We start from the raw sequence: 27696 nt of genomic DNA, 5'->3' as shown, positions 1-27696 counted from the left end.
GGAGCACCTATAGAAGAAGAAAGGTGCTGCACAGAGACTGGTTTGAATGTGATCCCCATGGTAGAAAATACTAAATCTGCTTCCAAGTCCAAGATATAAATTTATATTAATTCTACTGCATTTACACACTTAAGGTTTTATCTTATCTTATTGTGTACTTCAGTTTTTGGGACCAAGCTTAATGTTGTTAATGTTGTCCTCATCTACATTTTAATAGGGACTAATTCTGTTTTCTCTCTTACATCTATACTCCCTTTTAACTGAAAAGAAAGTTTTATTTCCTTTGCAAGATCTTCCAAGGTACATTTAGATTTTTTTGTTGTTGTTTGGTGGTTAATTGAAGTGGATGTCTTTCAATTGATATTTTAATGCTTCAAATAGTATTCCTAGTCCTTCTTGCTGATTTTCTTCTTCTAAAGTAGAAGATATTTTATTTGTTTGGATCCACAATATCTGGGGAACAGGAAGGGGAAAAGATGGCTGCTTTGGGGCTTTCATTTCCCCCCCACCCCCTTTTTCCCCTGTCTTTTAACTGTGAAAACCCCCAGCAGGTCTCACATTCAGTCCTCAAAGCTTCTCAGTTCATGTAATATTTTCAACAGTTACTGTTTTGAATTTTAACAGATTACTTGTTTATGAATGTATCTTTGTTTATCTTCTTGTTTCATTTGAATCAGGCAACTCTGTTCCATGCTGATTTTTAGGATCATGACTTCAATAGTGTTTCCTCTTATAAAACAGCTGATGGTGCTGCTTCAGTGCTTCAATTGCTGTTTAGAGAAAAAAAAAGGCTGTCATTCAAGGCATCCAGGAACAGTGTAGGTCTTAACAGTTGATTTACTGCCTTGAAATCTAATGCTTTTTAATTTTTCCTTAATAATGTGGAAGAGATTCCTGTACATTCTCAGATTCAGAAGTAGGGTACAGTGGCCTTCATCAGAGTGTTTTGTGTAGAAACCTTTTCAAAATATTTTACCTCTGAAAATTGAGTTATCAAAAGTTTTCAGTCTTCTATATCCCTAATATGCTGTGCTACCTTACTGTCATTACCTTTGTTTCCATATTTTTGTCATAGTTTGTTTATTTCTTCCATTTGTCATGATTTGCTATTCCTATCCTAGTGTCAGATATCTTTTACTGTAGCAGCAATTCTTGATCTTTCATTTGTGCATCACAGTCTGCATTAGAGTGCAAATGCTTTAATTTCTTCTTGCCATGATTTGGTGTCTTATCCAGGTTATAGGCATTGTTGTCTCTAATTATAGTCATGGCATATACAGTAAACATTTATGGCCCTTGTTTTGTGCTCTTCTCTGAGAAATTGCAAATATTCTTTTTGATGACAATTGTGTTTCTGCAGCTTTTTATCTGTAGCAGTGTGGTGTAATATTCTGTATTCCCTTCCAGCTGTGACCTGTCGCAGGTTAATTATTTGCACCCTCAGTCCCTTTCAGGATTCTGGGCTGTATCTTTGCTCATGATCAGCAGTGCGTTTTCTCTTTGTTGTGTCTGCTCTGGGGATAGTCCTGCCAAGTCCTCCTAGTGGGGAGCCTTCAGCAGCCTCGCTTCTTCCTTCGCTAAGTGTTAATTTCAAATCCTTTTCTTCGTGTCCATTCATACTTGTCTGAGGTCCATGTACACCACCATTCATCTGGCTCTTGTCTGACCATCCCTTTTGTCTCCCTTTTGTGCTGTGCAACTGCTCTTTTTTCCTTCCTAATTGTTTCACTGCCATTCTTTGTGGGTTTCTACTCATGGTCCAGGAAGCATGAGCTTTTTTTTTTTAAACAGATGTCTTAGTCTTTTTGGAACAACCAAATTTTTCCATAGATCTTCCTCCAAACTCAGAGTGTCTGTAAACCTTCAGCTGTCTGTGGATTTTTTCTTATCATGATGTCTTTACATCTACACCCTAATTACACAATCAACTTCAGGTAACCAGTGGCTACAGGTCATTTCTTTTTTTCCCAGGGAAGCACTGAATATTTTATACCAAATGAAATCAGTAATAGTGGAAATATAAGTCCAGTGTGGAGCACCTTTTTTCCTAAGTGATTAGGACAGTCTGAGAAAGTATTGAGATTCTTCTCACAGGATGGAAGGAATTGTATCCAGCTCTTCCATTTTTGAAGATGATCCATTTACTAAATTTCACAGCAGAAAGAAGGAATACCAGATACTTTCCTTGTGATTGTTGCCTTGTTGGTTCTTGTCATGATGAGGCCAAAGTATTAGGCACAGTCCGCAGGTGAGCTGTTATTACATAAAAAAAGAAAGATGGATAATACCTGGCTCTGAGTCCCAGCTAGGCTTCCTCCATGGCACTTGCAAAACTTCAGTACTTGTTCACTTTCTTAGGATTAGGAGTTTGGACACTGAAAGAACTTGACTGGGTAAAGTATTGCACTCATACTTTGGCGTCTGAGACAGTGTCTCTGAAGATTCATATTTGTGATGGTTCTCTGTATTTTCAATGTAAACATCAGCATGACAGAACCATATATATTTACTCAGTTATTACTGACAGCAACCAAATATTAAGATATATTGTATGACATAGCAAAATAATCCAGATTTTGAAATATGCGATTTCCAAAATCCATGACAAGCCACCTCTCAGCAGGCGGTTTGAATGTGATCCCAGAGTGACTCTGGTAGTGTGGGAAAAGTGTAAAGAGGCCTCTCCAGTGCATCACATGCTGAACTCTTAACACTGTCTTTTTTTGTCTTCTCCTTTCCATCCCCCCAGAATTAAGCACAGGTTAGCACATATGCTTGTGTGGTCCCAGATTGAATTGGTTACACGTAAATGTGGTTTCTGATGTATAAAACTGTTAATGCTCTAGACTGTCGCCAAACATAATATGAAGAACCACTTATTCAGGCACCTGATCTTTAGAATGCAGCATCGTTTGTAACAATTTTAACGCTAACTAAGTACACTTTGATGAGACAGCATTTAATAAAATGCTCATTAATTTCATCATTAGCAAGGGTATGCTAAGAAGTAAGCCAGTTTCTTATGTCACGCCCAATTAGCATCCCATGCTAGTAATCCCATTAGTATTGTTGAATTCACTAATGGAAAAACTAATGGGCATGCTACCAGGGCACATTAATTGGGCATGACACCAGTTCTGGTTTTAATTATTAAACTACGATAATGAAATGTGTGTGTTTGTAAAATATTAAAATGTTGAAATAGGAGAGAAGACAATAAAAAATAGTATATGAAAAAGTGCCATTAGTATGTAAGGATATATAGCTTTGTATTCTTATTATGGGGCAAAGGAGTTTCTCTCAAAACCTCCTCAGTACCAGCATGTTGGCTGAATGGAGCTGGAAACATGCTGTAAATATTCACAGAAAATAATTTTGTCTTTATCTGTGTATATAGGTGCACATCACATATTTATTTTGGTACATAGGATACACAGTGACAGTCCCCAATGCCAAATTTAAAATGTATTCAGGGTTCATAAGTCTGTGTGCCAAAATGCAATTTCTAATGGATAAATATCACCAAAGGCAGAATACTAAATTTTAATAAGAGGGTTTTAGTATTAATCAAAATGGTTGGTTGTTTCTATCAACAGCTTTTCTCCATGTACATAATTCTGACATCCTTGGACCAAAAAGAATACTAGAAGATCTGGAAAAAAATTGTTGATCTGTCTGGCTTGCTGCTGCAAAGTTACCAGCTGGGCCCCCAAATTATAAGGAACCAAATTTTTCATTTATGAACTTTTTGGAAATTGATTTCTGAAGCCATAAAGTAACTGCAGTGGTTAAGATTCTTTGATAATAGCACAGTACCTATATAAAGAAATATTTTTTGATCAGTAGTTGCCTGCTGTACAGGACAATTCTGTTTTGTGAATTCAACAGAATAATTTTGAGTTCCCAGATAGTTCAAGTATGATATAAAGTCCTGAAGGCAGTATTATGGGACATACTAGAAGTAAGATGATTGTTTGGATATAAATATCAAGAAAATTATTGAAATATTTTAATTTTATTACATAATTATATTAATTTATGTGATATTTTGTTTAGTTCTTTACATTCCTGAGATTTAGTTTGGTAATTTAATCTACTACACTCCTCTTAGCAATTCAGAAAAGATTTCCCTGTGTTTGTAGTACATGTCCTTAAATTCACCCTGCATGTCATATTTTTTTCTTTTATTAAAACCAGGTAAAAATCCTCATTAAATTTAAATACATTTTTACAGGCATCCCTTGCACCATAAAAGCAACTTCAGTAACTACCTTTTGTGGTTATTTTAGTCCTTTTGATACCAGGTAAACATGGAGAGAACATGCATCTACTGTGTTACACATGGACCCATTTCTGGATCCCTTCATGTGGACAGGTGCTGCAATTAACAATCCTGATATGCACCTGCTCTCCATGGATGGCACACTGAACCATGGCCATCAAACTTCACAGCCACAGCAATCCTTGGAGTAGTTAAATAGAGACATAATAAAAAAAAAAGGAATAAAATATCAAAAATCTGAGTGACATGGCCCTCAATGGTTTGTGCCTCATCTTTGTCTTTATCAGGGGAACTACACAGGATTTTCTATTTTTAATAGGCTCAGAACTGGATCCTGGATCCTTTATTTATTATTTGAGAAGGTCAAATTCAGTGGTTAAATTTAGAAGGTTAAATAAACATCATTCTAAACATTCTAAACATCATTCAGCAGGCCAAAGGAAGTTAAACATAGGACTGCTGACTTTATTTTTAGATGTTGTATGCTATAATTTGTCATAAAAGAGTAAGATATTATTCTAAATGTTACCTTGAAAATATTCTAAATCATACTCTTCTGTTAATAAAAAGGGATCTGCAGTAGCAGTCACTCCAACTAATGATGGTGGAAAAGTGTATAATGATAACAGTTGGCACCAAATAATTGCTACAAGAATTCAAGCTCTGGGAAACATCACAGTGGATGGGCAGTACACAGGTAATCAATTCATTTAAATAACTTTGGTATTAAAAAGGGTATTGCTCACTTGCTTTTTCACTACCTATGTTCACCCATACAGAAAAAATTCACTCAGTTTTCTGACTGTTTTGTCATTACTGGTTTGTCTGTTCATCTGAGGGATCTCTCCACTGTGAATCTTTGATAATTGAATACTAAGTCTCTTTTTGTGCTTGTGAATCTATAATTGCATTAGTCTCCTGTTGTAAAATAGAGCTGTAAATATTTCCTGGATATATATTAGGAAAGTCTTAGGCTATTGTGTCACATTAGCCTCTTTATAAAATACCAGTATTTTGTTATTGATCTGAAAATCTGTTGAAAGCATTGAATATGTGAATAATGAACAATTTTGTTCAGGTTCTTCCTTAGCAACTAGTGGCAGTACCATTATTGGAGAGAACACAGGAGTTTTTGTTGGAGGACTTCCACAGGGTTATACTATTGTAAGAAAAGATGAAGGTAAGTATGATAAATGAGCCTGTACAGTTTCTCAAATTTTATCTTTCGGGATAGACTGAAATTTCTGTATAGCTGATTTCATCAGTGTTAAAGCATCTTATGTAGTCTGTGTACATTTTAATGAATTTTCTACACAGATTTAGTATGAGTGTGAAATGCATGGGTATGTTTTACATACAGATTCCTAAATTCATTCCAAAATACCCATGTAAATTGTTACTATTAGCTTAAGGACATGGTTATGTGTCCCAATTTGACATGGGGATACAATACGCTGGCCTTTTTTGGTGTGAGTTTGTATCCTTCAGAGGTTGTTGCATTGAGCTCAGAGGTGTATGAATATATCTGTATTTTAAAAATACAGAATTTGTGTGGAACTGGATCATATCTGGCTTCTTGAAGAATCAATAAACGTAAGTTTTCGTACATAAACTTAGTATATGTGCCAAGTGTAAGCTGGCATCAGGTGACAGAAGTGAATGTTTGCACAAGTACAATCAACAGTCCTCAGTGAATTCATATCCACAATTTTGGTTTTTTCATGCTAATCTGAAAGCCAAATTGTTTATTGAGTTCATGTTTCCACCTCTGACATGACATCTGTTTGGTTACTTGGTGTGGGGTACACTAGAGTTCAACTCCCTCTTTCCTTCTTTATTTCACTGCACTAAAACCAGAAATACATATGTGGGTTCTTCTAAAATGTTGGTTTACAAAGTAATCCAGGATGCCTTTCACAAAAACCTCATCTACATATTGAAAATGAGACTGACTATAAAATACTGTTTAAGGGAAGGGCACCTATAAAGCCTGCTTTAAATTTTTGCCCCCAGTAAACAAAAAGGGATAGCAGCTATGTATCATTGTTTGGGGTTTTGTTTTATACAAACAAGGAAAGAAAAACTTCCTGATGAAGCTACTAAACATATTTCTGTGCCTCATCTTTTGCAACACTATCTCTTCCTACTCAATGCATCCATGCCTTTCTTCAGAATTATGGTTTTGGTTAAGGAAAACTTTTTTGGGTCTTCATAGGGTAGATTTATGCTGTTAATTTGAAAGTACCCATATGCAAAATCTCAAAAAGTGTAATATTTTTCAGCTACACAGCACTAGGCACTGTCTTTGGTGATTAGATCCGTTCAGAAATCTGGATTTAGCTTGGAGGCCAGCTTTATGAAATGATTGGTGGCTGGTGTTCTTTGCACACTTGGGCATATATGATAGGGACAAAACGTATAAAACATATAAATTAATTCATCTCTTTAGTTTCAGATGATTGGCTTAAAAAAAATATTTTCCTTTTTTGCAGGGATGAAGAGGATAGTCCAGAAAGGATTTGTGGGCTGTCTCAGTGATGTATTTTTGAAAAAAGTGCATACTCCTGATGAAAACTGGGAATCTTTGAACTGGCAGAACGCTGAAGAACAAAACAATGTCTATCATGTTTGGGAAGGATGCCCCATTGGACTCTCAAAAGGAGCACATTTTCTTGGCAGAGGTAGTTTGCTGTACTATTGCTCTATCCAAATATATTCCTGAAATAGAGAAGGTGATTGTATCAAAAGTATTGCAGTGATGTGCTTTTCAAGGCAGCTTTAGCTATATGGGATTATTTTTGTGGGTTTAAAATTGTGTCTCTTGGTTGACAGAAGGTTGCTGCATGAAAGAGGAATTGCAGGTAGACCTCCTGTAACTATATGCAGATTTGATGTGTGGGTGAAAGGGGAATTTTCACTTTTGTAAGAACATAAAAGATGCCTATAAGGTATCAACAAAAGAAAAGGCAGGTAAAAAAATTAGGATATTGTACTGGTTTGGTTTCTTGCAGTACATTATTGATAACTGTCCTCAAAGCTGAGTGATAAAGTTGTGAACTATAATCTTTAAACCTGAGTTTTTTATGTCACAGTAGAAAGTGTCTCTTATTACTTTTGATTTCTTGAAGCTATTTATATATTTGATTAACTTGTGCATGGATTCACCTTCTTTCAAGGGTTCCTGGAGTTGCATTCAGGTGTTTTCAGTGGTGGACTGGAATTTGAGATCTCATTCAAATTCAGAACAGATCAACTGAATGGATTGCTTTTGTTTGTTTACAATAAAGATGGCCCAGATTATCTTGCAGTAAGTTCAAAAATACAGTTAACTATATTCAGACATGAGCTGTAAGTTTTTCCACAAAAACCAAACTAGCACTGAAATTTCAAACTGTAAGTTATTTTCATGTTTTACTAGTTTTGAAATGCTTTGCACAGCACATTATAATGGAGCAAAAATACTTGAACAGCTGATAAATGTTAAGTTGCTACTGTTATTTATGTCATAAATAAAAAATATGTCAATATATGAAAAGCAGAATTGTTGTCCTAACTGGATTAGAAGTAATCAGAAAAGAAAATAGAAGACATGTATTAAAAGCTTTCACTTGATTTCTAGGAAAGCAGAGTTTACCCATTTTCTGAGTTCTCATACTTAAACAAAATCCTTTAAATTGTAAATCAGAAAGGTCATGATGAAAATTGTCTGGTCTACTAATAAAGCTTTCTCTATAAGGTATATGTTTATTTTTATAAACAGAAGAACAGATAGAAGTTAGTTAGTTCCAGCTTAATGCCATCTCATCTCTGTCACCATTTTCCCAACACCACAGAGGAAGCTGCACAAATCCTGTATTAGGCAGATTTGTGGGGTAGTGTCTATGAACTTTCCTTTTGGTGTCCATTAAATAAGACTGCTTGTGCTCAGAATTATTTGTGGTTCTATAATTTCCAATATTTTGTTTAAGCTTTAATGTGTACAGTTTTGTTTTTCAAATTCTTTTATTAGCTATGTGACTCTGTATTTTCATACTTTTCTTTCCCAAGAATTTTGAGTGTAATTAGACTGTGGTCACCAATGCTTAGAGGGTCAAATATAGTTAGTACTTGCACCAACTAGTTGATATTACAAAGGATTACATGGAAAAACCACATTTTTCTTGGTTGGTCCAGGAAGCAATAATTTATTTTTAGAGATTTTTGAGATCATTGTTATTCTTTATGGCCCAATCTGCTCTTTCTGCACTTTTACTGAATTTAATTTATTTATTTCTTATTATGCAGCTGTTTTGCTAATGGCTGTCAGGTCACAACCTGTTTTATTGTGTGGCATTATATCTAATGGGCCTTCTCTTTTAAACTTCTGACCTAAACCATATAAATATATTTTTCTCCTTTTCAGGTCAATTATAACTTACTCCATATTTACTTTTTATACTACTGGCTTTTTCAGCAGACAATTTTTTTCCTGGGTTTTGAATTCTGCTAGACCTGATTGTTTCTTTTTAAAGCAGCCTTAGTTAAAAAATTATCATGACTTCCTATAGCAAGTGTTGCTAATTACAGTTACTACTTTAATTTTGCCCTTAAGTTATGACTAAGATCATAGGCTAATAGCATAAGATGTTATGTGTATGCTACTGTCCCACCCTAAAAAAGAGTTGTATGTGTGTAATTTGCAGCACAGGGGCATTATTTATGTGAAGAGTATTCACAGTGTTCTTTTGGAGGTTCTGGTAGTAGGTGAGTCTTGTTCCCTCTCTTTTGCTCTGTGTAAGACTACCAGAAATATGAGAAAATAGATTCTGACTATAAAGGAAGACAGGGGAATCACTAGATTGAAGGTGGAGTCAAAAGCACAAAGTAGTTAGACAAAATAATTACCTTGTATTTTCAAATGTCCAGATTTTTTCAGTTTTATATTTATAGTATTTTTTAGCCCTATAAATTGCATAATTTTCTTAGCATTTGTCCTAAGTCAGCTAAATTTCTTTTATCTCACTTTAATCACGACCTCAACATCTCCATAGCCTTAAGACAAGGAATTTTAGAGAGGATGAGTTGGCATGCTTTTCCAAGTCTCTGAGCTTTGTGTTTTGCATGTAGATAATGATGACAGAAGGCTTTTCTGTACACTTGATCTCACAAGAAGAGGTTAATAGAAAGTGAAAATGAGGGGTGTAGCTTGTTGCGCATGAGCTACGATGTCTTTGTTAGGAGCTTTGGTCAGGAGACACTTGCACAGCAAAACAGATTATGAGCTATACCACTTATCCTGAGTGCAGGTATTCCCTGACCCTTCCCTTTGCATAGGTCACAGCTCTCTTATTAGCTTTACAGTTTGGGAATGACTACAGCTACACACACAGCTGGACTGCTACCAAACAGCCAAAGGCTCTTTCTCATCTTCTGTCCAAGAACAAAATGATGTCCTGGAGAGGTGCTGTGCATAAAGGTCACTTCTTCCACGACTTCCATGCCCTGAGAATTAACTCAAACCAGCGGGGTCAATCTGATTATCTTTAGATCCAGGCATAATAATTACAAGCAAACTGTGACCAGCTATACTAGTATGAATCACTAGTTCTCAGTCTGGCATGTAATTCCTCATAAGTTTATGTGATGAAAAGATTTTGCAACTGCTGATCAAGTTTGCATGACTGATTTTGATGCTGACAACTTCAACAGTAGCAAAAGCACTATCAGATTTCTATGCAATGCTGGCAGCTGGCCCTTGAGACATTGTAGCTGATGATTTGGTCCTGCGAAGCTGCAGCTAAGAAAAAAGTCCTGCAAGAATTTTATCCAAAGAGTTGCACTTTTCAATAGCTGCATGAAGTAAAATAACAAGTACGCAAGATGAAAGTGTTACCTGTGATGCAGCTAAGGAGGGATGTGAAATTTAGAGAACTCAGATTGGAAAATCTAGCAAAGAACTGACTGGTGCTCACAGGAGACTTGTGAGGGTGATATTCCTGCTGGTTACCAGTAATTTCTCTCTGTTAGATGTCAGGATGAGATTCGCATTTCCTTTACATTAGAGTGACTGACTGTGAGGAGGCTATTGAGGGGTCTGTGTCTGGGCCTCTGCTCTCTGGCTGGCAGGTCTGAACTGGGCTAGATTTTGAACTGAAATGATTGGCTGCACATGAGCAGAAGTACCATGTACCTTTTCTTTCAAAGGGCTCAAACAATGTCTGTCCTTGACAAGATTTTTGAAGTCCATTGTTTGTCTCTGCTGATATTTCTGAATCTCAGGAAGACTTTGCAATTCAAAGGAGCTAAAGCCATAATCATTCTTCTGGTTCTGCATTGGTTGAGACTGTTTTGTATGGCAGGTTAAGCAAAGTGTCATTCAGCCTCTAATGCAGCCCCTATCCTATCCTATCTCAGAGCTAGGTCTGGATATTCCTTTCGTCTTCAAAATTATATGTTTATAAGCAGATTGAATGAGACAGGGACTGGCTCCTGCAGAGAAGTGCAATACAGAATCACAAAATCATTTAAGTTGAAGGGACCTTTTGGAGTAATTTCCAAATCTCTGCTAAAAGCAGGACAAACTTATGTTTGATAAGGTTGCTCCAGGCATTTTCAGTTTGAATAGTGTGCATCTCCCTACAGATGGACAGTCCATAGCTTTCCAAATCCTATAGCCTGTTCCAATCTTTGACCATCCTCATCATAAGAAAAAAAGTAAAAAGACCTAGAGAAACCTGCCCTGATCTCTTACTGCTTCTTGTTACAACTTGTCTTTTGCCTCTCACAATGTGCCTCTGAGAAAAGTCTGGGCCTGTCTTCTCTGTAACCTTGCATAAGGCAGAGGAACAGTTAAGTTCTCTTCCTACTTGCTCCTAAGACTGGACAAACCATGTTCTTTCGGCTTCAACTCATATGCAAGGTAGTCCAACCACAAACCAGCTTGGTGTCCCTCCATGGGATTCACTCTGGTGTGCTGCAGTGTCTTTCATTTACCAGTGTCCACAGCTGGACACAGTAGTCCAGATGTGCTCTTACACATGATGACTGGTGGGGAAGAATCATCTCCTTGGAACCCCTGCCCACTTTTTTCCTAACCTAGACCTGTGCTTGTTCGTCCTCATCATTTCGGGAGTGCACTGGTGGCCAGTGTTCAGTTTGTAATCCATTTCAACTCAGTGCTGTTCTTCAAAGCTTTATAGATTTATATGTCTAGGAAAATGATGGCAGCTCCCTTTCCTGTCAGCTGCAAACTCACTGGGAGTATACCCCATCTTACTGCCCAGGTCATTAATAGCATTTTCAATCAGAGTTGGTCCCTGTATCAATCTCAGAGAGATACCACAACCTGCTAGTGGAACAGGAATAATCTTTCTTGCTGTTCTTATCTTCCAGATTCAGGCTAAGCTTTGGCTTTCCTTGTTCCAACCTTACATGCTTAGGTAGATGAAAATGAGAATTGTGTGCATAGAGAAAAGCATTAATGAAATTCTGTAACCCAAATTCTGAAAAGCAAGCATGCTTTTAAGCATTAAACTGAAACCTGCTTAGGTGTAAGGCTGTGATAAAAAATCTGATTCTGTTGAGAGGTGGCTACTGAGATACCTGGAAGAATAATAATTGTCGTCATGCATTTTTGCTTTCAAGTAACAATATATTTTCCAAGGAGAGATTAAAAATCATGATGATTAAAAATTATTATTTTTTTAAAGGGGTCCCAAAATTCTGTGTAAGACAAACAATTTATCTGTTTTTATAAACCCGTGCTCAGATCTCTGCAGGACTTCGCATTTTTTCTTTTTTCACCATGCAGAAGAGTTGAAACTGAGCAGTGGTCACCTATCTTTAGCTGCACTTGGACATTCCAAATGTCAGTCCAGGTCAACACAAAAAGCACAAGCATAATGCACTGCATGCTTTAAAACTATGCCAAGATGAGTAAATTGGAGGAGGGTTGTTCTGAGTAGTGACCCTGGGTCAAGCACTGTGCCCTCTCTCTGGCTCCCAGGTCTGGCAGGTTTGCTGGCATGCTGCTGTACTAATGCCTCTGGAATGCTTTCTTCACACCAGCACAGCGTGCTCCATATTAATTCTCACCAGTAAAGAAAAGCAGGGATATGTCCAGTGGTCTGCTTTTCCCAGCTGTTCTCATCAGCATTGGTGCCATGATCAGTCCTTCACCTCTGTTGTGGAGTCCTCAGCTGTAAATGGGTCTGAACTTAAGGAAATAGGAAAAGTTATGTTCCCAAAGAAACAGAAAATCCCTCTGTCCCAGGAGCAAGAAATCAGTGTGCACTGGGGAATAGGACCCACATTCCCCATGGCACTTCAAGCCCAGAGTTCTTTAATCAATTGGGGTTTTCCCTGTATTTTCTGTTAAGGAAATATAATCCAATTACAAGCACTGTAATATTAATATTATCAGTAAACTAAATATGTCAGTTTGTCAATAATAGTGATGAGAATTTATATTAAATCTGCAATTTTTATTTCACTTAATAAGGTTTTTGCATAGAAGAAGTAATGTCTTTTTGTGAAATATTCATATTTTTTCATCACCAGTTCATCCCCTAAGTGTTTAGTGTTCTATACATGCCAGTTTACAATCTCAGCCTACTTGTGTTTGAGTCAGTTAGGATAAAGAGTCTTACAGTAAAGTGTTTGGAAACTTCTGCAGTGAAACATTTAAGTAAAATGTATTTCTATTAGAGAATTGGCTCATTAATCTCAAAAAGCACATACAAAACCAATTATTTTCTTACAAGATTTAGAAGAATAAGGATGAAATGTATGAATGTAAGAATCAATGTATGCTGGAAAAATTTGAAATTGAGTTCACCAGCCAATTAAAAAGACCTTAATCAGGTCTGACATTTCATTTCCTTATTATCTTGTTACATTCCTCTAAAAAATGAATCGATAGATAAAGTACTGTTTTCTCATTCTTAAAAAAAGCAAAACAGTCTTGTTCATTGTCTTTTCTTTTTAGATACATTAGTGCCAAATTCAGTTGTCAAAAAAACCAAAATATATTTTCCTACATTCTGAATTAACTGATAAACTGTATTTAGCATGTCATATGTAAACAGTAATAACCTGAAGATAAAAAATTCCTTTTTCATAACTCCCTTAATTATGTTTTTTAAAATAACTTTCTTTCATTGTTGTGTCTTTGATGTCTCCTTCAAAATATTTTTTTTCTGTTTTAAAATGTATAGATTGAGCTGAAAAGTGGACTATTAAACATATTCTTAAGAACTGGCATGGTCTTTACCCAAGTGGACCTCTGGTTGGGACTGTCTTATTGTGATGGAAAGTGGAATGAAGTCACCGTGAACAAGGAGGGCTCTGTGATTTCAGCCACTATGAATGAACTGAGAGAGCAAGTGCTTGAACCTCATGTTCAGCAGCTGAAAGTAAACTCACCTGTCTACGTAGGAGGAATTCCACCTACCATTCAGAGTTTTTATAGAGAATTGGGGTTAGAACAAGGTAAGATGACACCAAGAAGAACATATGTTTTTGAAAACTGGTGTCATGCACTAGGTGGACATTCTTCTGCTGATAGTCTAAATTAATGGATGTGCAACATGAATTTTTCCTCCCACCCATTGTGACTCTACCATCCCTACCCATCTAGCTTTACTTAGACCTGATCCTTTTGTAATGCTATAAAAATTCTTCCAGTGATGCCTGAGGCAGTCTGGTAAGAGAGGACCTGGAGTGTAGGAAGTGGTAAAGTGAGATGCACAACCAGGTGATCTCAGATCTTCATCAGAGAACGTCAGTTTACAGAAACATGTTTTACTTGATAAACTTCTGTCACTCACAGATCTGGAATACAAAACCAGTGGGAGACAGTAAACATAGCTTAAATCACTGTAATGATGCCGGGGGATGCTGCCCATGGAAGAGCAGCTGAGAGTTTGTTAGTCTGTTTTAGGCAATACTGATTCTGATCTAAAAAGCTGAATATAAACACCTGAATTTGGAATTTGGCTATAATTGCTGTGATGTTTTCTTCATTATCAGATGGAAGGAAGATGATCATATATTTAGCCATCACTGTGACCTTTCTATTCTGGAACAGGTCAAATTTTTAGGGAAAAGAGAGAAGCATTAATTGCGTCCTTATACTAATGGCCTCCACAAAAGGATCTACTGTATGAAGCCTAGTCCAAAAGTGTCTACTAAACTGGCTCTGTTTGGATGTGTTTTTTCAGTACTTGTGAAATTGTTCATCAGTCATGGGGTATTTTTTCAGCTACTGTGGACAAATGTGTATCAGTAAGTGAGGAGTAGGGAATCCAGTAAGTGTCTTTGACTGCATGAACTCACACTGAATGTGCACATTCAAGTGAGCTGTATTGGGCCCTTTTGTTTTTGTGGCTATGGAATGGTTCAAGAATATTTTTCTAAGTGCTCCTCCAACTCTAGGTATCACATATAATGTAATCTTCCTTCAGGCTCTGTGTGCATAATATTTATGGCCCAGAAGAGCTGGCCAGTCATACCCTGTCAGTGTTGTCCTGTAGCAGATGGTGTAGCCTTGTGAGTGGATGCATTCACAACTCCTGCAGCAAGGAGATCTGTGAACAAAGAATCTAGGGCAAAATTACATATAAAATGAATGTCTGAACTGCATATCAAGGCACATCAATAAATATTTCTTTCCCACCAAACCTCCTCAGCATGCCACAAAATAAGAGGGTGGCTGTGAATTTATATTTAGAGTGTATGAAGATAAATAATATCTTATGTGCTCCTAAATGTAGATTCAGGTGAGAAAGATTAGATATTATAGCTTAAAACATACTTTTTATTTAGGACTACAATGATGTAGTGGTAAGATAATAGAATATGGCGATCTTCCCATTTAATAAATATTTAGAAAATATTTTCTCAATCTATGGCTGCTTGATAGTTAATTTTTAAATAAAGAATGTTGTTTTACTCTCAGCAAATAAGTGATTAATATTATTCTCCTCCTGCCTCACTTCTATGTGAGTTACGACTTGAAGAAGTTTTAGCTGGAGTCTGTGAGCCCTTGCATGACCCATCACGTGGCCTCTTGGGAGGTTCAAATGGAAGCTACATAGCAGGAATGTTTGTGAAATTTGTACTATCTGCAGCTACTTGAGAATAGACAGGATTGCTTGGCTGAAGTCAGTGAGAAGTATTCAAATAATGATAAGTGTGGCTAAAAAGATACCAGAAATGATGTGTTAAAATAGATTGTAGAGATTGCATCTCACTGCAAATCAAACACAATTTTATCTTACGATTAGGATGCCTGGGTAGACTGAGACTAATTCTTTCCTTTGTCACAGACTAAAAAACTGAGCTGTCACTGTGGACTAGGAGTTGAACTTAAAGTAGGATATATTCATTTTAAGGAGCAGTTTGGCCGAATTCCTTGTGTTCGGGAGAGAGAAAGTGTTTTAGAAGATGATTCAAAATGGATGTCCACCTTCAGTACCCCTTTTTTCATGAACTGTGTATGGACATTAAATTCTTAGTTCAGGTGGCTAAGGACAGATACTGTTCTGATCTGTCATCTTGCAGTATTAAATGCAATAAAAGTACATAAGATATAAAAAAGATATAAATAAGATAAAAATACATTAGCTTTCACAAAGCTAAAGAGAAGCACTGATCTGTGAGGGGTGGATTTTAAATTTACAAAGTTAATTCTTAAATTAATTGAAGTCTTCAGTTTGGTTACTATTTACTTTGGTTTTGTGTTAAGCACCAACCACTACTCAGATTTGAGACCCATCTTCTATCAATTTATTAATTTTTAGTAAATATAAAAGTTTTAATAACTACATTCTGATTTTTGTAGCTGTGTTGTAACTGCAAGTAGCTGATTTAACATATTTGTAATTTTGATAGGAATGTCACACATACACAGAAATATATGGATATATAGACATAAATATAAAATGAAGCTTCTTAATTTTTTTTATCATAAAGAAGTAGTTTGGGTTCTGTTTCTGGAGTATATTTGTAAACAACATATGAGTTATGTCCCTGTTAGACAAAACTGATATGCCTCCATCTGATCTCCTGAAGTTAATTGTAATTTTAATCTAGATGTTCTTTTCCATTTGAGGAAATATGTATATTTAACAAAATAGTAGCAAGCAGAGAACTGATTTTAAAAATCAGAGAATCACTTTCATGGTAATAATTTCAAAGTGAGAAGTGATGAAAGAGAAAAAGGAAAGGTATTTCCTTGTGGGACAGAACTGCTAGCAGTGAGAGTGTAGATCAGTAAGGCAGGAATTTACCACCTTTGTATCTTGAAAGTGGAGACAGAATGTCATGCTGGAAGTCAACATATTTCCATTACAGTCTTTAATGTTGAAAATATAGAATTGAAAGGAACAGAAGTGTTTCTTAATGACTGAAGCTCTTTATGTGGTACTAATCCCTTACTGTTTGCTAGGTTTCGGTGGTTGCATGAAGGATGTTAAATTTACACGAGGTGCTGTCGTTAACTTGGCATCTGTGTCCAGCAGTGCTGTCAGAGTCAATCTGGACGGATGCCTATCAACTGACAGTGCTGTTAACTGCAGGGGAAATGACTCCATCCTTGTGTACCGAGGAAAAGAGCAGAGTGCTTATGAGAGTGCTCTACAACCATTTACAGGTAGCGCATTGGTTCCTTAAATAAAATACATCATTTTAATTCCATTCTTCACTAGTGTGTTACTGTGTTCAGAATTTTTTTTTAATCTTTTACCTCCTCTGTTCTTCTCAATGTCCTTTGAAGAATATCTCTATAGGGTGGTCGCCTTAAATGAAGGAGGATCAGTATCTAGTGCGTGGACCCACGTTCGAACAAGAGAATCAGGTAAATATAATTTTAAGGTTTACTTGTTCTTATTTTTCATAAGCTATTTAATGTCAGGGTGAAGGTGTTCAAGAACTGTCTGGACACGATCCCTTGCCCTGTGCTCTAGGATGACCCTGCTTGAGCAGGGAGGTTGGACCCAACGTGGTCCCTTCCAACTTGACTCATTCTGTGGAGATAATCCAACCAAAACAATTTTGATTGGTGAATCTTGCAAAATTTTTCTGAGGGGGTGAAGCTGCTTAATGATTCAAACAGGTACCAGATTACAGTCATAGCTGTAAAGTGTTCAGGCAAGTATTTTCTTCTCATAAGTCAAGGTATTTTCCAAATATGTATTAGTTTATGTAATTAAGGACAGTAAAGGACTGAACTGCATTAACTGAGTAAGCTTAACCATCTATTTGTGTTCCTATGTACACATCTAACATCATGTTACATGAGTAGGCTGAAGTAAATCAATATTTTCTTACATATAACTTAGTGCTACAAAATCAGTGTAGAGAAAGGTGTTACTGGGATAGCAGGCACAAGTTGTGGAAAAGAAGAGGCCATGTATTTGCTAGGGACAAGGTGATCCTGTGAAAGTTGTTTTTTTTAAATGACCTACATGTGGGTGTGCTACTCAGTGCTGCTGAATGAGGATTATTTTAACAAACAGTCCATAGGCTGTGCGAAAATGTGGCAATATTTACTAGAACAGAAGCACATGGCTTATGGAAAAGGTTTCAGAGTAGGAAGATGATACATTAAAGATCACATTTTTCATATGCCTTATGAAGAAAACTTAAAAAAAACTTTTCCTCTTCTGGTAAGTGCTTTTGCAAACTTTATCAAGCCAAGATTTTGAAGATTTACAGTTCTGTGTATTTTACTTAACTAACTTCCTCTCTTCTTGAAATTGAAGCCAAATTGCATTCCATCATTGCAGAGCATTCTTTTGATGAAAGTCATCCAATGTACCACCTTAAAAAATTATGTGATATGTGCATAAATATTGGACTTGCAGATGCATCTGTATACAACCTGTACTTTGTGTGCCACCCAGAAGGGATAGAATATATGCATATTTTCATGTCAACCATCTGACAACTGTAAGGCTTGCCACAAATTTATGTTTGCAAGCTGACCACAGCACTGAGCAGTCCGTGTTCCCTGGGGTTGGACAATAATTGCGCTATTTAATTATTTTTGAGTTGGTTTTGTTATATCCCTTATGAGAAGACCATCTGCTGTACAGTACCTTACCTCACCCTGTGATACACTTCATAACTAATGAAATCAATATATTGCTGTAGTAATAGGAGCTTTCTTAGACTAGCACTTTCTTTACAGAAGAATCACAACTTCCAGGTATTTTTGTACTTTTCCATGCTGGTACCCTTCTTCTGAGAAACAAGGATGCATTCATATTTAATGAAACTGAACAGTAAAATTACCGAAAAGTAGGCTATTTGATGGTGAGAAAAGCGAGTGATCATCAGCAGGGCGAGGGAGTCCACATGCATCTACAGCAAACTCATCATCCATCATCCTGCCATAGTGTTCCTTGGGTCTTTCCTCTGCATCCCTTGTGCAGTCATCTGTGATGAAGCTGTTACTGACCAGACCTTTACTTGGCATAGTAATGTCCAAGAAATAGTTAGAGGATTAGGAAATGGACTGATTTATTTTTATTAGCAACTCTATGCATATATGATCTTGGTTTTCCAGTTCTTTAAAACATTTAAATTTCCCTTTTTCATTTTTTTCCTCTTTTTATCATATGGAATGACCAGAAGCAAAGGATTTTGCAAAAAGGCCTTAAAAATCTCTGCTTTTCCCCTAGAAAGGTGCATGGCATTGTGAAAATAAAATATGTATGTAGAAAATAAATGGAAGAGCTTTAATTTTTTTTAAGAACTTTTGTAATAGAGAATAGAAATTTTCAGAAACATTTCATAGTTGTGGCATTCTGTGGCTTAGATACCCAACTGATAAATATCAAACTCTTCTCTGTTGGAATACTGCCCTGCTTCATTTGATTGTATTATTATAATTCCTGTGCTTGTTAGCTACATACAATCCTCCTCCACTCTTTGTGAGTGATGCTTAAATATGTTTGATACATGAAATGTTTTTGGAAAATTGCAACAAGACAAGAAGGAATGTTATGTAGATGGAGTTTTGATGGTTTTGAAATATAGCTTAAACTGAATAGCTCAAGATGTGCAGTCATATTAAATCAATGCTGAAAAGTTACAACTCTAATAAATTGTATTTATGCTAATGGTTGAGTCTGATTTACTGCAGCCATTAAAAGTGAAGAATAGGGGCAATAGTCTCCTTAGAACTGCCATTTTCTCTATTTTCTATTTTATCCTTCTACAGTTACACAAAATGTGCCAACTCCCTCAAGAGTTCACAGTATAAATGGTTACAGCATTGAGGTCACCTGGGACAAACCAGCTGGGGTCATAGGTGTAATTGAGAAGTACATTTTGAAAGCATATGAAGCGGATGGTCCCACTGTACCCATCACCAGTGCTGAGCTTTCTGACGCTGGTATGCTCACAGGTAAATGTTGTTAAGTACCATTTTTTAGGCATATCTAATAACACAGGATGCTTATCCCTCCTTTTGTTCACCTATAAAGTACTATTTGTCTGGTTTTGTGTATACACAGCGTATAAAACATTTGGGAGGGTTATTATTTGTGTCAGCATCCTCATAGTGATGTACTGATTTCAAAGAACAATAGAAATTAAGATACAGCACAAATACTAAAAAGCAATTCCAAAACTATTTATGATCTGGGGAGAAATCCTTTTTTTGTTTGCTTTTATTTGCTTAGTATATGTGATTTTTTTTAAGCCATTCCCTATTATTCCATCCAGTTCATCTAAATTATTCTGTGGGTCCTATATGATACTGTTTGACCTGATGTATGAAAGCCCTTGATATAGCTGCCTAATTTTGATCATATAAACCTATCTGATTCCAGTGGAAACTAGCATACATTTGGGTTAATCAGATGCTGTGGTTGATGCCACTGGTATGTGGAGGTAGGTTATTATGGAATTAAGAAATTCATGGCTTTGGGTTTATGGGGTGAGAATGTTATAGAGAACATTTTGGGACATTTCTTCCTGCCAGGATAGTGTGGATATGGCTTTCTGCTCTCTATGAAAGAACTGCGCTCTATGAAAAAGTTCTCTGGGAAGGAAGCATATTACTGACAAGTGGCAGAACAATAGATTCATTTTTATGATTTCAGACATCAATACTATAATTTGTAACAATTCAGAAAGTGGTAATGACTCAATGCTCTAAGCTGGTGCTTTGGTTGGGGCAGTACAAGAGTCTGGGAAAGTGTGTTAGCCCTCAGGCAGTGTGTTATTTCCTGAAGCCCAGGTAATAGTTTTTACATAAGTATGTATGGTTTGTGTTTCTCTGCCAAAACCTATGTTACATTTTCAAGGGAAAAATTGCACATATTTTATTTTCTCCAATTTGAACTATCTTAACTATTTGTCAGTAGTGAACTTACCAGAATGGCATGGGCTTTTTGTCCTTACTGTGATTTCTTTAATGACCTTGTTTTCGACATTCTTTATGCTGGTTTATTATTGGTGTATTATGATTATACTGGTAGAAATTAAAGACTGAGACATATGGATTAGGTAGCTTACTCACAGCTGATAGAACCAAAATGTTGTATAACTTGTTTGGCATTGTGCCAGGATTGTCTGTCAGGTTCATGAAAATGTTTGCACCAGGCTGGACAGGCAAGAGGTTATCCTTCAGCCTGCAGCTTACAGGAGGTAGAAGAAGCATTAAATGGAGACAGTGAATGAATCCTGGTTCTTTAGCCTGTTACAGCAGGTAGAATCATAGAATCATCAAGGTTGAAAGAGACCTATCAAGGCCCATCATCGACCCAACACCACCTCTGTATCCACTAAACCATTAAACCACATCACCTATCACCAGATTCAGATGTCTCTTGAACACCTCCAAAGCTGGTGATTCTACCAGTTCCCTGGGCAGCCCATTTCAATGTCTGTCCACCGAAACAGTGAAACCTTTTTCTAATATCTAATCTAAATCTCCCCTGTCTCAGTTTGAGGCCATTTTCTCTTGTCCTCTCACTGTAGGCACAGAAGAAGAGACCTTCCCCCACCTCACAACAACCTCCCATCAGGGAGTTGTAGAGAGCTGTCAAATGCAAAATAAAATTATGATATCATAGAATACCATGTTGGAAGGGAGCTCAAGGATCGTCTGATCCAATGTTTTTTGGCAAAAGTACAGTCTAGACAAGATGGCCCAGTGCCCTTTCCAGCTGAATCTTTAAGTGTAAAGATCTGGGGAATCCACCACTTCTTGGGAACATTATTTCAGTCGCTGATTGTGCTCATTGTGAATTTTTTTTGTCTAGTGTCCAATTGTAGTCTCCTCAAGCATAACTTGTACTCATTACGCCTGGTCTTTTCCATGTGACTCATTGTAAAAATGGGTTCTCCACCTTCCTTGTAGCCACCCTTTAAATACTGGAATATGATGATAAGGTCTCTACTGATCCTTTTTTTCTCAGGGCTGAACAAACCAATTCTTAGTCTTGCCTTATTTGGCAGGCTACCCAACACTCTGATCATCTTTGTCATCCTTTTCTGGACTCTCTCCAGTCTGTCCACATCTTTTTTGCACAGCTGGGACCAAAACTGAACACAGGTGTGGCCTGACAAGCAGTGAGTGGAATAATGACTTCTTTATCTCTGCTGGAGATGTCCTTGTTGATGCAATCCAGCATCCTGTTGGCTTTGTTTGCCACAGCAGCACACTCTCCAATCATATGACACAAAGAATGTAAGAATGTCTGTATTCAGATGTTGATCTATATGATTGTGTCAGATTATGACCCTGAAATGATCTCAGTTGTTAGAGCATGGTGCTAATAACACCAATGTTGTGGGATCAATCCCTGTACAGACCATTTATATAAGAGTTGGACTCCATGAGTCTTGTGGGTCTCTTCCAAATCAGAATAGTCTGTGATTCTATAGATGCTCAGAAGAAAATGTAAGAAATGTGCTGAAAGCATAGAATGAGTCTTCCTGTTAGTGCAAATTCAGTTGGTTGGTTTTGGAATTCCTCAGCTGAAGGCTGCTTCTGAACCATCCTGCTTAATGGTCTGTGATAGAATTGTCTTTATTTTTTAATACATTTATTCTTTCTTTTTCTGTAACTGCTGTGGGAGTAATTGTTCCAGTTCAGTTTTGTGTGTGTAAAATGTGCTTCCTCTTGTTATTTATATCTGCTGCCCAATAGTTTAGTTATGTATTTTCCAGCTTTGGCATTGTATGAAATATACAATTCATGTCCTCATGGTGAGGTCAGAGCTGAGACAAGTGTAAATTAAATCACCAATCTGAAGTCATTTTACTTTAGTCTATTGGTTTCAGTGAAGCCTGCACAAGTGAGCAAGTCAGTGGATATTGAGAACTAGTTACCCACAGATACGAGACTCCCAGGAGAAGGTGTATGAATTATCTTCCCTGGTTAATCAAAGTTAACATAAACACAGAACACCACAGAAGATGCTGTCTTTGCTTACGTTTCTTTTAAGTTTGCTGTGAACAAAAATATTTGCTTTTCTTCCTAATTTCAGGGACATTTCTGTAGAAATTCTTTTGTTGCATTCTGTGAGAAAATGCTGCAGTAACCCAAACAGCCAGGCTTCCTAATACAAGAGCAGAAAGGCAGCACAGCTCTCTGCGGGATCATTGATGAAGAAACTATGGTATTTTTCCATGCCCTCCTTCAAATTTTCATTCTCTGTCAAGCCAAGGCACTGCTTAATCTGCTGCTTGGAATGTATTTGAGGGCACTGACAACCCTCTGTCTTATTTTTTTCCTTGCAGCTTTTTAGGCCTGTATGTTGTGTTTTGTTTTATACTTACACTGTAAATTCTTTTGAACAATTACAGTAGGGTCCTGAATCATAACTGGAGCACAGTAACAAAAAGTTAAGAGCATTACCCATTTCTCAGAAGGCTGTACTGTCTGTGTCACATTCAGAAGAACCTCTTGTACCCTTGTTAAGAAGAAGAAAAGCTGAGCTAAATATTAAAAGGAAAGTAGGTCTTAAAATGACCATAATCCCACAGTCTCAAAGTCCTATTTCTGACTCCTCAGAAAGCAAAATCCTTCAAAATCTGACCCTTGTAATCTTCCAAAATGTCAAACTGTTTTTTCATTTTCATCCAAGAAAGGAATATTCATCAGGTTTAAATCCTTAAAATGAGGTTCTGACTGTTTAACCAGGAGTTTATTGGATAAGGTGATATATTTCATCATAGTGTTCAGTGTCTGTATTCTAGGATGAGAGTATAAAGTTAGAGTGTAAATTTCTGGAATTCAAAAAGTACCATGCTTGCACATCTTGCTTTCAGAGAAGCATGTAATGACATTGATGCACTTTGGATGCAGCTAGTCACACTCACAGAGTAATAAAGGAATTACAGAGTCACTGCATGAAAGAATTTTTTTCCTAAAGACTGGATTGTTTTCTTCTGCATTCTGGTACATTCCACATGCTGACATCAAAATTTGGAGTATAAGTTAGAATCAGTGTTTAAAAAATGGAAGCAGCTTTAGAACACACTGTTTCAGTGTGGTTTGTGATCAGCTTTTGCTTCTACTTTCCTTTGGAATCCAGAATATCACAGGGTCACTTGGGTTGGAAGGATTATCTAGTCCATTCCCCCAGCTCAAGCAAGGTTGACTGGATCATGTTTCCTAGAACCATGTCTGGTTGAGTTTTAAATGCCTCCATAAATGGAGATACTTCTCTATGAGAAGCCTGTTCCATGTTTGGTCACCCTCACAGTAAAAAGCGATTTCCTGTGTTCAGTTGGAATTTAATTTTCTCCCCAGTGAAGTGTTCACAACACCAAACCTGCCAGAAGCGCTTGGGCTCTCAGACACATGGTGTTATTCTTGGGGTTGTCCTGTCCAGAAGGAGGAGTTGGACTCACTGATCACAGAATATTTAGGTTGGAATAGACCTCTGAGATTGTCATGACCCATAATTCTTGTGGGTCCCTTCCAACTCAGGATATTTTCTGATACTGTGATTCATGTATTCCAGTTTGTGTCCATTGACTCTTGTCCTGTCACTGGGCACTACTTAGAACAGTCTGGCTGCTGCTTTGTTCTCTCCCGTAAGGTATTTATAAATTTTGATAGATCACGCTGAGCCTTGTCTTTCCTGAGGTGATCAGTCCCAGCTCTCTCACTGTCTCTCAGAAGAGATGCTCTCCAGTCTTTTTGCCATCTTAGTGGCCTTTTTTATATCATCCACAGACTTGCTGAGTGTGCACTCTTCCCCCATCACCAAAGTCATTGATAAAGGCGTTGAACAACCTTGAACCTTGGGATACATCCCAGCTCTCTTGCCTCTGTGTTTTGTGCCACTGATCACAATCCTCTGATGCTTCTCTTGACAAGCACATGCAACATCCCCATTTTATAATTCAGATGTCTCACTGTAGAATTCAAGAGGTGGACTGTTGCTGCTGAAGATGAATAGATCACACGGACACAGGTTGAGGTGTGGTGAAAAGAAGAGAGAGTTTATTTTTCTTCCCAGGATTTATAGGTTTCTGACCACGGCCAGGGATTGGATGGTCAGGATAACACTTTCCCACTGCACTGGCCATGAGAGATGCCCATCACAAGACATGTAACAGAAAGAATGCACACATATCTATGTTTATGGTTACTCTCCTGGGAAAGTCTTTAGAAAACCATGTCAGCAAGCTCAGAAGCTGAGTTTTCAGGGCGACAATGGACTAGCCTCTAAACAATGGACTATAATTATACCTACAGATAATAATGAAATAAAATGTACTGTGAATGAATTCACACAAAATTGGTATTTATTCCTCTTAAAGATTTCTCTTTCATATTTATATGATTTTGCAGTTCATCCCACCTATTGTTGCAATAGCTGAGGGCTGATGTTGTGGCTGCACACGTGGTAATGAGAAAATTGTGGTCGACACCTGCCATTCCCTCCTTCCTGTGACACGTGTTTGTAATTACTTTTCACCTTTTAGTCTTTTATGCTCAGCAGATGAATATCTCAGGAGAAGTTAATTTAATGATTTAATGTGGTTATCAAAGTGTCTGAGCTGTGCTGTGGTTTTGAAAGCTCTAGCTGGAGAGTCTCTCAGAAGAGGAGACAGGGCCACCTGCCAGTGACAGATCAGCCAGGGCTGGACAGTAAGGCCACAGCGCTGCCAGCCTGGCAAATACTCATGCTCTGGCAAATGCTGTCAGCTGAGAGATGGTCTCCCTCAGGGAGAGCTCTGCCAGTCCCCTGCCTAAGCAGCCTGTGGCTTTGGGACTGGCCTCTGCACCCTGACTGCTACCTCTTATGGGGGATCATTGTCTGAGATGGATATTAGAACATGCTGTTTCTCCCAGGCTTATTTCATCTGTGTGGGATGAAATGAGCAGTTTACCACCAATGGGGAGTTTGCTGCTTGAAGCTGTTGGTGAATTGCTTGGGAAAAATGCTCATGCACTTGAAATGACTTGAAAAGTCTTGGTTTGCACAAATATTTTACACTCAAAATATTCCTATACTACAGTTAATGAGTTTATTATTTATTTTTTTTTATTTATAGAAAAGGACTATTGCAAACCAACTAAGATAAATGTACGTAAGGCCAGAGCACTAGGAGGACTCCCAAATCCCTGCTCCAAGCTGAGACAAATTTCTAAAGTTGTAAAACTTGATATGTAGATAAGAATGTTTGGCTGGGACAGCTACTGCAGCAAGGGGCAGCTGATAGACCTGTCTATACCCATTAGGTTTGTGAGAGTTGTCAGGTGATGCTTGAGCTCCTATTCACTCTGAGGCAGAGTGGCAGAATGTAAGTTCCCTTCTCCTTTCATTTAGCTGGCTTTAGCAGACTAGTGGCATATTTTTCAATATATGAATTTTAAAACATAAATTATATTAATATTCTACAGTATTAAGATTCAGACTTGATTGAGTTTAAACCTAAATGAATCTTGTTTACAGTCCAGTGCTGTTGTATAAATTTATCCATACAAAATATAAATTGTGTGATTAAATAAACCTGAGCATTTTATCAAAATTACATCAACTCTTAGATAGGTAACAATACTTTTATTAATAAAAAGAAGTTGATTTCATAATGCTTTTCAGTCTAGAAAGAATTATTATATTTTTATAGACATATTAAAAATCTATATAAAAGTAAACAGTGTTTTTTTGTCCCTCTACAAACTTTTAAAGGTGATCATACTGCAGAAAATAAGCAATGGTGAAGTGATTTGGAGTGATCAAGGATAACACAGAGATAGATAATGCAAAACCAATACCCTCTGTGGTTAATTAATCTCTTGGTGCAAAATCGCACTGTTCAGTTAAGGTGTTCTGCAAACTGAAGCAGCTGGAGAGTTCCCTGTGCTATGGGGAATGTAACAGGTTTCATTGAACCACTGCAAACTGAATTGCATCTTCAGAGCCAGAGGAGCTGGTGCATGGTTTATTATGAAGTATTTCTGTTGGGAGAAAAGGGCCTTTCAAGCCACCTAAATGCAATAACTAAATTAAAACTTTAGTTTGTTCTTATAAGCCAAAGAGCTGGAATAGGTGCCCTCGTGCTGAGTAGTTCTTCATTTTATAACTCATATCATACTCAGTTATCAGATGCTTTTAAAATGCAGATGTATGTGACAGACTGATGTGCGCAGGCTTTCGGTTCAGAAATGCATATGTGGAAGACACATGTACTTAAACAGTTTTTGCTACAATCTGTCAAAAACAAAGTCAGTTGAGGACTTCCTTTTCTGGTCAGTGGACTGTGATTAAGTGTACTGTGGCAATGATGCATCTCGACACACGAGTGACTATGTTGGACAGATGCTGTATGACCTCAGGCATTCAAGTTAGCTAAATAGTCTGAGTTTGGGGAGGAGAGATTTGGTAATTTTTGTATTTAAAGCTTAGACAAGAATTAAGGTAAATCTTAAAGGTCAAGTGTTGTTTCAATTGCAGTAGGTATTTCAAAATAGCTCCTCATGAAACTGCATGTTAGGGAGGAAACAATAAAGAAATCCAGCAACGAAAAGTCCCTTTGGCAAAAAAATGCACTCAGCTTTTATGAACAGAATATTAGCCCACATACTTGCTTACCACTTACTTTACCACTGTAGTGGTAAACTTTTTTCTTTTTTTTTTTTTTCTTTTTTTTTTGATGAGAAGTACTAGTTCCCCACTGAAAATCTGCCAGAATACTATGGAATCTGGCTGTATTGTCAAAAAGTATGAGAACTCCCTTTGAACTTGAAACTAGAAGAACTACTTGAAAGGTACTGAACAAAAGAAATGCCTGCCTTATGGAGAAGTGAAGGGAAAACAGCTGAATATGTAATCTTCTCATATACTGTATGCATTAGAATGTTGAATGGAGTGGACATAAATATGCAACTAACTTACTAGTTCACACACCCATTTTACCATAAATTTGTTGTTGACCCCTTTGCTATTGCCCCTATC

At 37.2% G+C, this 27696-nt stretch overlaps 1 protein-coding gene across 7 annotated transcripts in view; it reads left to right on the top strand.

Annotated features, from left to right (window-relative positions):
* Positions 1-27696, top strand: part of USH2A (usherin) — a 370627-nt gene that overhangs the window by 129505 nt on the left and 213426 nt on the right. For all 7 annotated transcript variants that reach the window (XR_015283723.1, XR_015283719.1, XR_015283720.1 and 4 more), the window contains exons 23-30: positions 4853-4979; positions 5361-5462; positions 6775-6963; positions 7459-7589; positions 13477-13750; positions 16710-16913; positions 17037-17117; positions 19488-19673. Coding sequence is in view for 3 of the 7 variants with exons in the window: in XM_086878670.1 (XP_086734796.1) it covers positions 4853-4979; positions 5361-5462; positions 6775-6963; positions 7459-7589; positions 13477-13750; positions 16710-16913; positions 17037-17117; positions 19488-19673 (1294 nt within the window). In the remaining 4 variants the exon portion in view is untranslated. The remainder of the gene's footprint in view (positions 1-4852; positions 4980-5360; positions 5463-6774; positions 6964-7458; positions 7590-13476; positions 13751-16709; positions 16914-17036; positions 17118-19487; positions 19674-27696) is intronic.

The sequence above is a fragment of the Cyanistes caeruleus genome, chromosome 2 (assembly GCF_971803275.1).
Source record: "Cyanistes caeruleus chromosome 2, bCyaCae1.hap1.1, whole genome shotgun sequence".
NCBI lineage: Eukaryota > Metazoa > Chordata > Aves > Passeriformes > Paridae > Cyanistes > Cyanistes caeruleus.
Note: the sequence above shows the minus strand (reverse complement) of the source record. Positions and strands in the feature narration are given on the sequence as shown.